General features: G+C 39.9%; 1 protein-coding gene across 1 annotated transcript in view; it reads left to right on the top strand.

The window, feature by feature from the left end:
- mrps31 (mitochondrial ribosomal protein S31) overlaps positions 1 to 11,626 on the top strand; it is a 46,874-nt gene extending 35,248 nt beyond the window's left edge. The window contains exon 7 of the mRNA XM_039745835.1: positions 11,000 to 11,626. Coding sequence (XP_039601769.1) covers positions 11,000 to 11,232 — 233 coding nt within the window. The 3' untranslated portion in view covers positions 11,233 to 11,626. The remainder of the gene's footprint in view (positions 1 to 10,999) is intronic.
- Positions 11,627 to 18,383: the final 6,757 nt, after the last annotated feature.

Genomic DNA, 18,383 nt, shown 5'->3' with positions numbered 1-18,383 from the left:
TTTATTCTACATTGTCCCTTCTTTCTCAAAACACAAACCTTATTTGTCTTATGCATATCTTTCATGTTTCCATACTAAACATAGGCTAATGTGCCATGTGTCAATAATGGTAATGATTGAGTTTATAATCAGTAAGTTCTCAAAAATGTCAATCTTTTTTTCATTTCAAATGACGATGTCCCTTCTCATGTTACTGAACGGAGAATGCAATTCTCCATGGCCAAAACAGTAACTGTTACTCAAGAATACCACTGTTGCATCCCTACAGAAGATTGCAAACTTAGTCAGCCAGGTGTTTGGTGAAGACAGTCAATTGACTGACTATTCACCACTGAGCAGCAGATGAGATCCTGCCCTCTCACGATCAAATTCCCGATGGATCAGATACAGTTGAGAGTGTGTATGATGAAGAATGTTGGATTGGTGTGTGAATTGGATACTCTGCTATGTTTCATGCATCCAGACTATCCTGCACAGTCTTTGCATTGGCCACCTAAAGACAATATTTGTTGGGTGCCATTAAAGTGTGTACTGCTTAGTGCACCTACAACAGTCAGTGGGATGCAGTACCATCTTCATCTCAAAAATATAGATGCCCTACACTCTGCACTTCAATTGAAATAGAAATGAAATGGGTCATATTCCTGCTGCTGCAATACCAAGATGTTAACATTTCATTATAACTTGTGTTGTATTTAATGATAAATCAAGTGACTGTTGTTCAAGTGTTGTGCTTAATGTGCCTTTGGTGATTTTTTTTTTTTTTTCCATTAATACAATACGTTTAGTCAAGTTACTAATGAATAACTTGATTATCATTACTGACAAATGGTGAGTTTAACCCGTGTTTAGAATGGAAAATAAAATGAAAGATTCACATAAGAAAACTAAGGCTTGTTTTTAAGTAAGAGGGATATGATACAGATACAGGAATGAATGATACAGGAAAATAATTTAAAAAATATCTGGACATTCCCACAGTGCTTTGAGCTGGTCTGAAAATTAGACCCGAAATGATTTTTTTCACTTTTGAGAGGTCTGCAGGTCATACCCTGATGCAGTTTCTTGTTTGATATTAACCTTTTGAAAAGCCCTGTGTAGAAATATAAACATTTAAGCAGGGGTGTATCAGTTAGGCGTATGCTTTCTGAAAGCCTAAACATGGCAGAGCCTGAGACGCAAAATATTTTTTCCCATTTTTGAAGGTCTGCTCTTACCGAGTGGTGTCATCTGGACCAAACATTTTGATTTTGTTATGTACTATACCTATAAAGGTACCAGTATGCAAAATCTGAGCCAGCCAGGTGGTTTAGTTCTTGACATATGGTCTTGTGAAATTGATGAATAAATAAAGGTGTGTCAAAATTGACACCCCTCTCCCCTTACAGAATTGGTTGTATCTTGAAAAGCATTGATCTTACATCAAAATAAGTTCACAGGGTGTCTGTTGAATAACATGGGTACACCCGATATTTTTTTTTATCTATTAAAATGTTTTTTTTTTTTTTTTTATATATTTTTTTATGACCGAAGTGTGTGGGATTTCTAGAAAATTGGTTAATTTGACATGGAATGACCGTTTATAAAATTATCATGTATGATTGCACTTAGTTTTATTTATTTTTTTTTTTGTTATAAATTTGATTGCTTACACTGTCTTGTAAAATCATTTACAAGAAACCTAATAAATATAAAAATAAGATTTTTTTTTTTTTTAATAAGAGTCCAGGGTTGTTGTTATTGTTTATTTTTTTAAGCGATTTATACTGGAGCACACTCTGTAAGCAGGGAGCAGGATATACGGAAGTAAAACAGGATATGACTGTGTCCTGCTGTGAAATGATGAATTGGTTGTGTACTTTTCTTCAAGTGGGTATGCTTTTCAGAAATTACTCTGTTGTAGCCTTTTTGGACTCCTCTATGCTAGGCAGGCCAATCAAATAAATATATATTTTGTGTTATTCTTGGAATGTCTAACTTTAATATAACAAACCACATTTCTGTATCCAAAGATGACTATATTCATAAGCCATAACAATGCACTGAAGTAGCAACTGCTACAGCATATACAGAGTTGCTCTAACCATCATAGTGTATGTAATGTTGCTTCAGCATCCTTGACATTATGCCACATACAAGATAAGTTTACAGACAATAGCATTATAAAAGAAAATTTTTCACACCAAGGATATTTCATACCTACTACACCTGACTCGTCTGTCTGGATCAGAAGCTGCTATACTGTAAAGTTCCAAACAATTGCTGGCCTTCACACCCAAACATGGAAAGTAAACCCTGCAAACCAGTGGGAGAATCTTTCTTGTTTTATTGTTTGTACCGCCATTCTCATTCTGTGACTACCCAGGGCTGATACTCTTAGATTCTATTGAACACTAAAACATGATCAGATTTCCAAAATCGACTCTACTACTCTTAGCTGTTCCTTCATTTCCTAGCCAAAAAATATTGGGAGAGTTTTTGGGATACACAGCATAAACGGGGCCTGTGTGGAGAGGGTCCTGGTGTTCAGGTTTCTGGGCATTAAGCTGGAGGATGCCCTGACCTGGAGCTCCAACACCAAAGAGCTGCTGAAGAAGGCATAGTAGAGACTGTATTTTCCGAGAATCCTCAGAAAGGACCATCTCCCCAAAATTCTGCTCTTTCCCTTTTATCACTGTTCCATCGAGAGTGTGCTTACATACAGACTGTGTGTGTGGTACGGCAGCTGCACTTCCACAGCGTTGTCAGGACAGCGGAGAGAACAATTGGTTGTACCCTCCCCACTCTGAAACAAACCTACACCTCCTGATGCCACAAAAAAGCAATAGACATTTCACAGGATTCATCACATCCCGGTCACTGCTTCTTCCTGGTTTTTTTTTTTTTTATTAATTTTATTACAATCCATACAAAGCAATCAAGTTTTTACAAAAAAGAATTAGTTAAGAACAGATCGATCCCCACCCTGAGAGAGAGAGCAAGCCAAACGTGTAAAATTTAAGGCTTGTAAACATACCTAAATTAATAAATTCTCTGTGCTTTATAAACCTATTTTAAAATATTACTGATTAGATCCTGCCATGTTTTGAAAAAAGTCTGTACGGATCCTCTAACTGAGTATTTGATTTTTTCCAATTTCAAATAATATAACACATCGGTTTCCCACTGACTTACAAGAGGAGAGTTTGGGTTCTTCCAGTTTATCAGAATGAGTCTGCGTGCCAAGAGTGTAGTGAATGCAATCACAATTTGTTTGTCTTTCTCCACTTTAAGCCCCTCTGGAAGAACCCCAAACACAGCTGTTAATGGGTTAGGAGGGATTGTGAGTCCAAGGCTGTCTGAAAGGTAATTAAAATTTTTGTCCAGAATAATGTTAATTTGGTGCAGGCCCAGAACATGTGACCTAGTGAGGCTGGGGCTTGGTTGCAACGTTCGCAGGTTGGATCATGCCCTGGAAACTTTTTGGAGAGTTTTAGTCGAGACAGATGTGCTCGATATATAATTTTGAGTTGTATAATTGTATGCTTTGCGCATATGGAGCTCGAGTGAATTCTCTGCATTGCTACTTTCCACTCCTTTTCTGATATATTAATTGAGATCTTTTCCCAGTGTCCTCTTGGATCTTTGAAAGGAAGGGATTGTAAAATGATTTTATATATTGTAGAGATGGAGTCTAATCCTTGAAATTGAGCAATATTTTTCCAGCGTGGATGAGGGTGCAAGATGAGGAAAATCTGGAAGGTTCTGTTTAACAAAGTTCCTGATTTGAAGATAGTGAAAGAAATGTGTAGCTGGAATGTTAAATTTGGAATGTAATTGTTCATAGGATGCAAAGACGTTGTCTATATAAAGATCTCTAAGCAAGTTAATTCCAAATTTTTCCAGATATTAAAACTGCATATGTTTGTGAAGGTTGAAAGAGGTGGTTCTCTTGCAGGGTGCCACAGATAGAAGCTTCTCCGTCTTAAAATGCTTTCTACATTGGTTCCAGATTCTAAGTGAGTGGAGCACAATTGGGTTATTAGTGTATTGCCGATAACGTGTGTTTATTGGAGCAAGAGCAAGGAATACAAAGAAGTACTGCAGGATTTTACTTCTATTGCGGTCCATGCCTGTGTATGTTCTTCTATTTGTGTCCAGGTTCTTATCGCCTGTATATTTGCTGCCCAGTAATAAAACTGGAAGTTAGGTAGAGCCATGCCACCTTCTGCCTTTTGTCTTTGTAGGGTCGCTCTTTTGATGCGTGGATGTTTTGAATTCCAAATAAATGAGGTTATTGTTGAATCTAATTGCTTAAAGAATGATTTATTAATGTATATTGGATGTTTTGAAATAAAAAGGAGCTTAGGAAGAATATTCATCTTAACAGTGTTAATTCTTCCAGCTAGTGTGAGATGAAGGGTTGACCATCTATGCAAGTCTTGTTTAATTTTTTCCATGCAGACGCTAAATTTTGTTGATAAAGAGCTTTATGTTTACTTGTGATGTTTACCCTAGGTATTTAAACTGTTCTGCAATGATAAAAGGTAGGGTGTCTAATCTAATATTATATGCTTGAGAATTCACTGGAAAGAGTACACTTTTATTCAGATTAATTCTGAGACCAGAGATCTTTTGAAATTCTGTGAGTGCTGCTAAGACTGCAGGCACAGAATTTTCTGGGTCCGATATATACAGTACCATGTCATCTGCATATAATGAGATTTTCTGTTCCAGTCCTTCTCTGCTAATCCCCTTTATCTGATCAGTATTTCGACAATGTATTGCCAGTGGTTCAATGGCAATGCAAACAGCAGCGGTGACAAGGGCATCCTTGTCTAGTGCCACGCTCTAGTTTAAAGTAGTCTGAGCAAATGTTATTGATGCAAACTGAAGCTTCTGGGTTAGTATACAGTAATTTAATCCATGCACAAATGTTCGGCCAAACCCAAACTTCTCCAATATAGTAAAAGGTATTTCCATTCAATCATGTCGAATGCTTTTTCTGCATCCAATGATAATAATATTTCTGGGGTGTTTGATTTAGTTGGTGAGTATATTACATTAAACAGGCGTCAAGATTTGAAGATAAGTGTCGGCCCCTAATAAATCCAGTTTGGTCTTGTGATATTACGAGGGAGCACTTTCTCCATCCTTCTAGCTATGATTTTAGAGAGTATTTTAACGTCGTTATTCAGAAGTGAAATTGGTCTGTATGATGCACATTGTAATAAGTCCTTATTTTGTTTTGGAAAGACAGTGATTAGTGCTTGGCGAAAGGTTTGTGGAAGAGATTGGTTATCTCTGGCTTCTGTAAATGTTGCTAATAGGAGGGAGCTAGCTGAGCGGAGAATTTCTTGTAAAACTCTGCAGGGTAGCCATCAGGGCCTGCTGCTTTTCCACCTTGGAGTGACTTTATAGCATCTAGTAATTCTGATAATGACAGAGGTTTATCAAGTTCCTCCACACTAAAAGCGTCAATTTGTGGTATCTGTAATGTATCCAGAAATGCATTAGATTGTATATTGTCTTCTTTAAACTCAGTAGTATATAGGGATTTATAGTAGTCTCTAAAAGTGTGCATTTTATTTTTGTGTTCATGATTTTATCTCCGTTCGTGTTAGTGATTACGAGATTGCGTTATGCATTCTTGCTTTGAATTTGTTGAGCTAAAAGCTTATTAGCTTCTCTCCATGTTCATAGTAATGATGTCTGGATTTGTAAATTAGTTGTTCAGTTTCTTTAGTTGTCAAGAGGTTTAATTCTGAATGTAGAGCCTGCCTCCTCTTATGTAGAGTCTCGCTTGGTAGTCTGGCATGTTCTTCATCTATTTTAGTAATTTCGCTTTTTATCTCTGCTACTTTCTTCGCTTCGGATTTATTTCTGTGGGAAAGATATGAGATAATCTGTCCTCTTAAGAAGGCCTTAAGAGTTTCCCAGAGTATTCCTGCAGAGATCTCGGGGGATGTATTTGTCTCTAGAAAGAATTTGATTTGTTTGGATATAAATTCAGTACAATTTTCGTCAGCTAATAGAAGCGGTTGAGGCCATCTGCGGGTGAGTGTATGGGGCTTAGTAATTTCAGCTCCAAGATCATAGGTGCATGGTCCGAAATAACAATAGCATCGTATTTACAAGATTTAATCTTAGGCAAGAAGTTATTATCTATAAAGAAGTAATCAATCCTTGAGTAGCAATGATGTACTGGTGAGTAGAAAGAATATGTTCTTGAATTTGGGTTTAAAAACCTCCAGGGATCTGATAAGTTGTGATCAGTTATAAACTTTGTAATTATCTTTGCAGTGTTAGTTGCCGTTCCCCCTGTGGAGGAAGTCCTATCTAAAAGTGGATTTAAAACACAATTAAAGTCCCCAGTAATATATTGCAGTAATAGCAATAGCAGTAAACCAAGGGTATGATATTGAACAGTCTCGTTTAGGGTACACATGAAATAATTAGAAAAGAAAAAAGAGGAGGAAAACGTAATTAGGCACAGTAAAACATAAACAGATAGCGCCCTAGTAATACTAAGTAATAATAAGAATATATGCTGATAAAAAACCCGTATTTTAAAACGAATAGATCAGACAGTAGATTATTAATCCTAGCTTTATCATTTACCGCCATGACTCACTATTATGTATCAGAATAGTCCCGGGATCAGCTTTCTTAATTCATTTTCTGCTTCTTCCTTGCTAGCGAAGACATAGAAATGACCTTGCCATTCCACTTTCAGTTTTGCCGGATACAGGAGGCTGTATTTGACACTGGCTTGCCGTAGCCACTGTTTAATATTATAGAAGGCTGCGCGTTTAATAGCTGTTGCTGGAGAGAAGTCAGGGAAGATACGAATGTGGTTATTTTCATATATAATATCTTCCTTGTTTCTGAGGAGTGCCATCACCTCTAGCTTAAATGATAATCGTTCAAAACGAACTATAAAAGATCTTGGTCAGGGTCTGACGGTGTTTGATCCGCGTACGCGGTAAGCCGCTGCTATCTCAGATTCTGCTTTAAAGTCGCCCCCGATTATTTTAGAAAAAAGTTCAGCTGCGAATTTCACAGGGTTTGAACTTTCTCGATTCTCAAGCAGACCTTCAATTCTGACATTATACCTTCTACTCCCATCTTCTAAAGCAGCCAGTCTGTCTCCGAGTTTTTTGCATTCGGAACTGACATTTACTGCTCTTTCCTCGGCACTGGCAGCTAAATGTTCGGCCATATCAATCTGATTCGTGAATGTCTCCTTGAAATCCTCCAAGTTCAACAGTTCAGTTTAACCGAGTTTTCTTGAATGCGCTCTTCAATTTTACCCAGCACCTGTCGAAGCTCAAGTTGCACCTCTTGACGCAGCCTTTCATTTGCCTGTTGGAGTTCCTGTCGCAGCCTTTCATTTGCTTGTTGGAATTCCTGTCGCAGCCATTCATTGGCCTGTTTCATCTCCTGTTTCAATTCCTGTTTCAGTCTCAAGTGCCTTTGCCGTTGCTTTCTCATTAGCCTATTCGCTTTTCTTTATATCTTGCGTGAGCTCAGCGAGCAACACCTTCAGTTCAGATAGTTCAATTGTGCCTTCTTGTACCGTAGATGAAGCAGCAGACTTTGCTGAAGCCGGTGTCCCCGCTGCTCCAGGCTCGCGTAATTGCGTAATTGAAGCCGCGGACTTCCCGGCCCTTTCCAGTTTCAGGTAATCTTTTCCAGTCGGCGAGCTATCCACATCTGCACTCACGATTGCACCTTCGCTCCCCTTTTCACTCTCAGCCGGCGACGATGTAGCGGACCGTGGTCCCGAGGAGTCTGTGCTTTCGCCCATCTGATCCAGGTCTGTGCCTGATAGGCCGTATCTTGAACTGGGGCTTGCTGATCCTAGCTTGGATGTAGCTTTAGTTTTCGATTCTTTCGAACCCCCCTTCTTGGGTTGAGTAAATACAGGATATCTCAGAATAATAAGCATATAATATGAAAAATAACACCACTGCTAGCGGAGCTCCACTTCAGACGTCCATCTCTCGCATCGGACGAGACCAAATGTGTGTGGCACGGCAGCTGCACTTCCACAGGGTCGTCGGGACAGCAGAGAGAACAATTGGTTGTACCCTCCCCACTCTGAAACAAACCTACACCTCCCGATGCCACAAAAAAGCAATAGACATTTCACAGGATTCATCACATCTTGGTCATTGCTTCTTCCAGGTTTTGCCATCGGGCAAGAGATACAGAGCAATGAAAACCAGGACAAACCACCTTAAAAACAGCTTTTATCCAAAAGCAATCATGGCCCTGAACTCAAATAATACTGCTCCATATCATTCTCCCAATGTGCAATATAGACCTTAAGTCAACCAGTGGAATTTGTATATTTTTTTTTAACTCTTATGCCTGAGTCGACTGCACCTTCAATTTCATTGTTCCTTTGTAAAAAGTGACAATAAATTATCTATCTATCTCTATCTGTCTATCTGTCTATCTGTCTGTCTGTCTGTCTGTCTGTCTATACCTACAAAACAATAACAGCATAAACAATACTCTTTAAATTTAGGCACTGAATGGTATATTCAGTGGTGACCATTTCTCCAAATCATACTCTCCCTGGTATCTCTGTCATTGCATAAATGGCTTTCAGACAAATGTTTTTGTCATAGTTTTCTTTGTAATTGGAAGCTGTAATGAGGTTTCTGTCACATCTGCCCTGAGCCTCAACTTCAGCTGGTGTGCATGTAGGTTAACCTAGCTATATGGGGAATCTTTCTCAGGCTCCTTTCTGCAGTTTGGCCGATCTGAATCCATTTAAGACATGCTTGTAGCCTTAGTGACTTTTTAATGTGGTGATATTGAATTGTATTTTTGAATTTGGGGTTGTTTGGCTTTATTTTCACATCTAAATATAAAATTATATAGCATACCTGCCACATGATACTGCAGTTTGTTTTTTTTATAAAAAAGAACAAATAATAATGTATAACAGCTATATAAGTATGCAATTCCAAATCATTGTCTCTGTTATAACAGGTGTTTTGCTGCTTTTTATTTAGATTACAATTGTGCATCTTAAAATTGTATAGGTACTCCTCCTTTTTCAGATTTCTCTACTCATGTTGGTTTCCTGTTGCCCTGTCTCAAATGATTACTAACTCTGTCCAACATTTGTTCTTGCTGGTGCTTGTGAGTGATCTGAAAAATAAATCAACATATAATCACAGCACACTAAATTCCTTTCTTTCACTGTGTATGGTTTTTGGAAACGCAAACTTGTCATCTTTTGATTTTTCTCTTTCTTACTCTCATCATAGTCCAGCACTTTTGTTGTTCATGTCCAGACCTTCCTCCAGGAAGCTTATATAATTTCTATTCAGTGTCAGAGAGGCTAAATCAGAATGGCGGTTCCAATAACTTCTTCCATGCAAATTTCACCTCTTGCTATCACATCTTACATTTAAATATCAGCTAAACTGCATCACTTGTTACTCCTTCTAGCACAACTCGACTTTCAGAGATCCAAGTTTAAATTGAATACATTAGCTTCCTGAACCATATCATCTACTGTATGTAAAAGTAACAGATATCATGGGTGGTACTTGATGACGATTAATTTCGGCACTGGATTGTTTCAATCCACTTCAGTGCGCTGTACACTAAAGTGTTAACTTTTATTATTTTTTTTTTAACTAACATGAAGCATGATCTTGTGCATTACTCCTTCCCCATTTATGTCTCAGTACCTTCTCCATTCATTTTGATTACTTCATACCAGTTTCACTCCTTATTTTTTCTTTTGAATTTCACTATTATTGAAACTGACACATGAGGGCTCCCATGACTGGCTTTTGTCCTGATTTACAGTAAATCCCTCTTTACATGCTCAGATGGTAATGGTGTTTGAAAAAATTTCTTGTGAAGCTTTCCTTGACATTTCTGCTCTCCACATTTGCCATCCGAAGGATTCTTATTAACTCTTTGAGGGCTGAATAGTTTTTCAAAAAACAGTTTCTGAAAAGCAATGGTTTCACACAGAAATCAAGATAAAACATCTGTTGCCGCATGCTGTGGCAGCCAGTTTGACAAGAATGTGCAGCAGGCTGTCTTCACGTGGCTGGGGCAGCAGCAGCAATGATCATGGTCACAGTGCATTGCAATGTAGTTTCTACCTCTTATCATTGTTAAGTGGCACTTCCCCATGGCGAACATTGCCATAGGTACATCAGCTACATGAACCCGTTCAGCACCATGATTAGCTGGGGACCAGTCAACTGAAGCTGGAACCTCACATTCATTTTTGATCACTTGTATCGAAAGTCATAGTCATAGTCCAGTTCAGAGATAATAGGCAAAACGTCGTCTATGCAGTAGTTTGCATTATGCAATCATTTTGATCACTTGCCAGATGTCAGTGCCATTTTTGCTGTTGTTTGCACCTTGCTACTCACACGAGCGTAGGAAATCTTGGTCAACCCAATGAAGCTAACTTTCCATCTAGCAACAAGAGACCAACTAAAACATAACGGTTGGTTTTTCACAGTGTACAGTTGATTACCATCATCAACTCCTCCTTTTGACAAAAGTCAACATCAGCCCTGAAAGAGTTAATTTCTTTAAACATACTGATCATTTATTCACTGCTGACACTTAAAATACCCACCACAATAAAGTTTGGTTTTAGGCCATATCTAGGTCTGTACGAGTGTAATGCAGCTTAGCTTACTGCTCCTCACTTGATGATGAAAAGGATGCTTTTTAAACTCGCCGTGTGACCCCGAGTGTTCACTTAACTTGCATGTGTTCCAACTGTGTAAAAATAAAAAAATAAAAAATGTGTTAAAACAGTAGTATTGCATCCTGTTGTATTAAAGGAATACTCCGCCCAAAACACATTCAGACATGCTTTAAATTGAGGAGAGTACAAATGTATGCCTATTCATTACTACTTGTTTGGTTTTTCATTCTTCCTAAAACATTAACTAGCAGTTAATTATTGTTCGTTTTCTGTGGAAGGGTTGTCTAATTTGACAATATTTTTAATATCCAGGGCTGGAGGAAGAAGCAGAAGTCCCCTTCCATGAACATGTGTTTTTGGAAAACCATCTGGAAGACTTCCCAAAGCACGGACCAATAAGGCATTTTATGGAACTCGTCGTGAATGGGTTATCGAAAAACCACTGCTTGACGGTAAAGCAGAAGACTGAACACATACAATGGTTCAAAGACTATTTTAAACAAAAGGAGGATATATTACGGGAAAACGAAGTATACCTCAATTGAAGATAAGACTACATAAAGACTAATACAGTTTGATGTTAAACCAAAAACGACTTTCGGTGGTAATGTTTTGAAATCATGGAATTGTAAAAATTATAATAAAAAAAAAATCAATGTAAAGGTATAAATTTCGGTTAAAATGTGTGTATTTGTTCCATAAGGAAAAAAAATAAAATGGATTTGTTTCAGTTTAGAAATGGGTAGAGCTTAAAGTCTATATTTTGAAATGTACATCTGAATTGCATCCATGTGTACCTTCAAGTTAGAAGAAATCAAAAGAAAAAAGCCTGGATCAATTTGAGTATATTTGCAGGTCATTTTTGATCATTTACAGATGCTTTACATATTTTAAGGGGTCTTGAGTAAATTTTGTTCAAATTTAATTAAAACTGAGAATTGCCAGTGATTTTTGTCACTATGTGTGCAGTGATGTGCTTCAAACTCTTAATTATTTAGTTTGGCAGCAGGTGGTCATTTGTCCATCTATCCATTTCTTTAGCTTGTTAATCCATTTGCAAGATTGCAGGGAACTAATGGCTGTCCTGGCAACACTGGGCACACGACAGGAACCAAACCTGTACAAAGCCTTAGTCCATGAGAGGTAAGCAGTTTATTCTTCTTTCAAAAAATATTTTGTACAAAGCCAGAGCAGAAAACATATCTATTCAGGGGTTTATATGAAACCATTTTTTCATCATGGTGGCCATGCATTCCTTTTAATTAATTATGTTCATTGTTCTTGATTTTCAACAGGATTTACAATATTTTTACTTTTCTTCATGAAACAAGAGTAATCAATGTATTAATGTTTCTTTTCTCTCTAATTTCAATGTTCTTTTGTTGCAAGGATCATATCGGCATCATTCCAAGTTTACAATTCCTGGCCATCCTTTCTTTAGCAAGAGAATTCTGGTAATTGTTCAGGTTGGCCACTTTATTACACATAATTTAATTTATGGACTTATTTGTTTTGGCTTCTTTGTATGTGTGGATTACTTGGGTTGTTACCGACATCTGTTGTAAATTTCATGTCTATAGCCCCATTAGAAATTCAGTATATTTACTGAAAAAAATATTGATGTATTCAATACTTATTTTCCCCACTGTATATTTCCTCCAAAGGGTTGTAATTAATTCCTGGTACTACACCTATAGGAGGTGCATGGAGGCATCATTGATTAAACTTAATGTTCAGATCAACATTATAGCTAATACAAGCAGTTGAAATGAGTTTCCTCCGCAGGGTGTCTGGGCTTTCCCTTAAAGATCGGGTGAGAAGCTTGATCATCCGGGAGGAGCTCAGAGTAGAGCCGCTGCTCCTCCGCATCGAGAGGAGTCAGATGAGGTGGCTCGGGCATCTGATCAGGACGCCTCCCTGGTGAGGTTTTCCGGGCATGCCCAAGCAAGAGGAAGCCCTGGGGAAGACTCAGGGCACACTGGAGGGACTGTCTCCCGGCTGGCCTGGGAACTACCTCAGGATTCCCCCGGAAGAGCTAGAAAAAGTGGCCGGGGAGAGGGAAGTCTGGGCATCTCTGCTCAATCTGCTGCCCCCGCGACCCAACCTCAGATAAGTGGAAGAGAATCGATGGATGTTCAGATCACCTAACCTGGGTTCTCTTAAACTAGAGAAGAAGTGGCTTTGGGTTTGAGATACTCCCATATTGTTAACTTCCTCTTCCTATTGGGCCTGTTGAATCTAGGAACCTAACATGAGATTTTTAATGATTTTAAATTGAAACCACATTAATGTTAAATTACACATGGTGTGGTTAGGCCAACTCCAGGGACCAGCTGTAGGGCAGGGTGTTGCTTTTTAGTCCCTTAGTCTAAAGATACCATATGCAATGTGAAGAGTGGAGGTCAGGTGCAGTGACATATGGGTTATAACCATGGAAAAACAGAAAATAATATATATTATATAGTATATTATCATGCCAACCAAAAATACTCTTACCACTTATGAGTCTGCACTTCCATTTTCTTTAAGATAAAGCCCGTGAATTTCTAGTATGTACAAATTCATATAAAACAAGACCTTTAAGTAAATGTTTACTGTTTGCAGTTGGATCTTGATTCTTTGTTGGTCAAAAGAAACTTTGGTTTGTAAGTCGCTTAGTGAGGACAGTTCAAGGCGTTCAGAGTGATATTTTGTACTTGAGACCAGTCATTAGTTAATTTTATAGCTGCTGACTGGTACATCAGAATGTTTGCTAGAATAGTTATTAAAATTACAAGTACTGGACATCGCCTCACTCATACGATATAATAACTTTGCAAAGTTATCTAATTCTATTAATGTGTTTTAGTGAAAAGGCCCAACAAGACCAATGAATAGAGCAGCTAACTCTGGTGAACAGAGCACTTTTCTCCAAGCCAGTGTGGGTAGAAGGGCACATTCAGGTAACAATAAAGCCTGTTACTACAAAGAGAAATCAGGGACAACACTATACATGAATGGCAAGGTGCCGTTTTGATTCCTCAGGGTAGTGGGAAAGGTGGCGTTCTGCTGCCTGTAACAGAGCAAATTACCGACACATCTCGAGTGGCTCTAAGATGAAGTGCTAAAAGGGACCACCAAAGGATTTCCTGACTTGGCAGGTCTGGGATTTTTTTTTAGGTTGTCTTTGACCTGCAAAATGATCCCAGAGGGTTTAAAGGGACACACCTTCACAATAGCTAATGCTTGAGGGCCTATGGCGAAGACTCCAATTTCAAAATAAATCTCTCAATGTGTGAAAGTACAGGAGCAAATCTAAAGCATGCTTATGAATATGCATAGAATCGTGTCATACCCCAACAAGGGCTTCTTTTTTAGGTGCATCAGATACATGACAATGACCAAAATTTGGACCTTCCCATTCACTTGACCTGAGCACAGACAGTTAATCTTCTTTAACATTTAAGAAATTCAGTAAAGTTTGAGTATTTATTTGTTTGTAAATTATTTAGGGAGAAAAAAAAATCCAAACCTACATGGCCCTGTGTGAAAAAGTAATTGCCCCCTGAACCTAATAACTGGTTGGGCCACCCTTAGCAGCAATAACTGCAATCAAGCGTTTGCGATAACTTGCAATGAGTCTTTTACATCGCTCTGGAGGAATTTTGGCCCTCTCATCTTTGCAGAATTGTTGTAATTCAGCTTTATTTGAGGGTTTTCTAGCATGAACCGCCTTTTTAAGGTCATGCCATAGCATCTCAATTGGATTCAGGTCAGGACTTTGACTAGGCCACTCCAAAGTCTTCATTTTGTTTTTCTTCAGCCATTCAGAGGTGGATTTGCTGGTGTGTTTTGGGTCATTGTCCTGTTGCAGCATCCAAGATCGCTTCAGCTTGAGTTGACGAACAGATGGCCGGACATTCTCCTTCAGGATTTTTTGGTAGACAGTAGAATTCATGGTTCCATCTATCACAGCAAGCCTTCCAGGTCCTGAAGCAGCCAAACAACCCCAGACCATCACACTACCACCACCATATTTTACTGTTGGTATGATGTTCTTTTTCTGAAATGCTGTGTTCCTTTTACGCCAGATGTAGCGGACATTTGCCTTCCAAAATTTCAACTTTTGTCTCATCAGTCCACAAGGTATTTTCTCAAAAGTCTTGTCAATCATTGAGATGTTTCTTAGCAAAATTGAGACGAGCCCTAATGTTCTTTTTGCTTAACAGTGGTTTGCGTCTTGGAAATCTGCCATGCAGGCCGTTTTTGCCCAGTCTCTTTCTTATGGTGGAGTCGTGAACACTGACCTTAATTGAGGCAAGTGAGGCCTGCAGTTCTTTAGACGTTGTCCTGGGGTCTTTTGTGACCTCTCGGATGAGTAGTCTCTGCGCTCTTGGGGTAATTTTGGTCGGCCGGCCACTCCTGGGAAGGTTCACCACTGTTCCATGTTTTTGCCATTTGTGGATAATGGCTCTCACTGTGGTTCGCTGGAGTCCCAAAGCTTTAGAAATGGCTTTATAACCTTTACCAGACGGATAGATCTCAATTACTTCTGTTCTCATTTGTTCCTGAATTTCTTTGGATCTTGGCATGATGTCTAGCTTTTGAGGTGCTTTTGGTCTACTTCTCTGTGTCAGGCAGCTCCTATTTAAGGGATTTCTTGATTGAAACAGGTGTAGCAGTAATCAGGCCTGGGGTGGCTACGGAAATTGAACTCAGGTGTGATACACCACAGTTAGGTGATTTTTAACAAGGGGTAATTACTTTTCACACAGGGCCATGTAGGTTTGGATTTTTTCTCCCTAAATAATAAAACCATCATTTAAAAACTGCATTTTGTGTTTACTTGTGTTATATTTGACTAATGGTTAAATGTGTTTGATGATCAGAAACATTTTGTGTGACAAACATTCAAAAGAATAAGAAATCAGGAAGGGGGCAAATAGTTTTTCGCACCACTGTATCTATCATACAGTATAGTGCCCTATCTATCTATCTGTCTGTCTATCTATCTATCTATTATATAGTGCCTTTATCTATCTATCTATCTATCTATCTATCTATCTATCTATCTATCTATCTATCTATCTATCTATCTCTCAAGGACACTCACAGACTTGTCTTAAAGCCCCTGCTCAGTTGTCTCAGCTGTATGCTTCAGGTTGTTGTCACTCTGAAAGATGAACCATTACCACAGTCTGAGGTCACGTGCGCGCTGGAGCAGATTTTCTTCAAGGACCTCTCTGTATTTGTATACATTTCTCCTTCGAAGCACGTATACCCTGCACAGACGGCACAGACTGCGCTGGCTGGGCCATGTCCATCGTATGGAGAACAGCAGCACCCCAAAAGACATCCGTTCCAGAGAGCGGGCATCTTGGAGGAGCACCACTGGCCGCCCACAACTGCAATACAGAGATCTCTGCAAAGAGAGACACGAAGGCACGTGACACAGAAACTGAGTGCTGGGAGGGCCTTGCAGCTGAAAGGAGCATAAGGACGTCAGCAGACCAGAGCCTGCACGCCAACAGGGTCTGACTCTCCTGCATTGGCCTCTTCAGCCACAAGTGACACTGCAAGACAAATAATAATAATAATGGTGTTCATCAAATGAATGAATTAGAATATATCCCCCTACCTACCATCCTTCCCCCAATTCTGACCAGTCCCTGCACCTCTGAAGCACCCCCGGAGCACGATGTTACCCCCACCATGTTTTACTACAGGGATGGTATCAGGCAGGTGTAATAAGAACATAAGTTTAATGTCACTGTGCTCTGTACAAAAATTATTTTATAAATCCACTCACATGTACTGGCCTGTCCAAAGTTAGCACACAGGGGCTCTCAGCTGGGCCAAGCATAGGACAAGGTAGACAAAGACAGCTGGAGGAGTGAATAGTCGGCCTAAAGGCAGGTGTATACTGTGATGTCCTCTGTTAAAAGTCAGCACAAAATCTTCTTTCTTGTTTGGAAATGGACTATTTGCCGGCGTGGGGCCTGCACGTGGAGGATCCAGTATGAAAGGCTTGGACAGCAGCGATGGACGGATGGGTGATAACGTTATTCATCCTGAAAATCCTTTCAGCGCAGCAGCGAAAATGACAAACTATACACAAAGTGTTGTCATGGCTTCCTCGTCTGTTATATTGCGTAAATCGTCATTAAAGAAAGCCAAGTTATTTTCTCTTATGTGGTTTTTACCGCCATATCACTATGGGGGCAGATATCGCCTTTTTTACATTATATCTATATAGTTATTCCAACTAGGGAGCTAGCGCCCCTAAAAAGAAACAGCAGGTGATGAGCAGTCCCTGATCTTCACCAGACATGGTGCTTGGGATTCTGTCCTGAGAGTTCACTTTTTGTCTCATCAGACTACTGAATCTTCTTTCTCTTGCTCTCAGAGTCCTGTAAATGCCATTTGGCAAACACCAAGCTGAGTTTGCCACTTTGCCATACACGTCTTATTGATTGAATGCTGTGGAGATGATCAGCCTTGTGGCAGGTCCAGTGGAGGACCACTGGGTTCTTGGTCCAGTTACTCAGTTGGGCTGGATGGCCAACTCCAGCAAGAGTCCTGGTGGTTCCCAGCAATTATTGAGTCCACTGTGCTCTTGGGCATACGCACAGCTTTAGAAATGGTTTGAACCCCTTACCCTGGTCTCTACCTCACCAAAGTCTGATCACGGAGGCCTACAGAGAGCTGCTTGGACTTCATAGCCCTCTATGCACAGGTGTGATGCTGAATCAGTTAAGTTTGCCACAGATGGACGCCAGTCAATTTCTAGACACATCTCAAGGAGAATTAAGCAGGATGAACCTGACCACAATGCGGAGAGCCAGAGGAAATGGTCTGAAAACTTATAGGAATGATAATAATAAACTTCATAAACTCGCATACCTTTCCAAAAACTTGTTTTCACTTTGTCGTTATGGTATATGTAGAAAAAGCAAATCTCTCCATTTCAAATGAAATCTTCAACACAATAAAGTGTGCTGATAGTGAAGGGGGCTGCACACTGTCTGAGCTCACTCTACGTGTTGCATACTCCAACCCGCTATATCCTTACACTGAGGTCTGCTGGAGCCAATCCCAGCCAACAGAGGGCTCAAGGCATGCAACAAACCACAGGCAGGGCGCCAGCCCACCGGAGGGCACACACACACCAAGCACAATTTAGGATGCCAATGCACCTAACCTGCATGTCTTTGGACTGTGGGAGGAAACCCACGCAGACACGGGGAGAACATGCAAACTCCACCCGGAAGCGAACCCGGGTCTCCTAACTGCGAGGCAGCAGCGCTACCCACTGTGCCACCTGTTGCATTCTATCCATCCATCCATTATCCAGCCCGCTATATCCCAACCACAAGGTCACAGGGGTCTGCTGGAGCCAATCCCAGCCAACACAGGGCGCAAGGCAGGAAACAAACCCTGGGCAGGGTGCCAGCCCACCGCAGGGCACACACACCAAGCACAATTTAGAATTGCCAATGCACCTAACCTGCATGTCTTTGAACTGTGGGAGGAAACCCACGCAGACACGGGGAGAACATGCAAAGTCCACCTGGAAGCGAACCCGGGTCTCCTAACTGCAAGGCAGCAGCGCTACCCACTGCGCCACCATGTCTGTCGCCTGTTGCATACTAGGTATACTTTGTTTTTGTGTATGTCTTTTAGTTTGCCTTTTTCTTGCGTGGCAAATGCGTATATA

This window comes from Polypterus senegalus, chromosome 2 (assembly GCF_016835505.1).
Source record: "Polypterus senegalus isolate Bchr_013 chromosome 2, ASM1683550v1, whole genome shotgun sequence".
In the NCBI taxonomy this organism is placed as follows: Eukaryota; Metazoa; Chordata; class Cladistia; order Polypteriformes; family Polypteridae; genus Polypterus; species Polypterus senegalus.
Note: the sequence above shows the minus strand (reverse complement) of the source record. Positions and strands in the feature narration are given on the sequence as shown.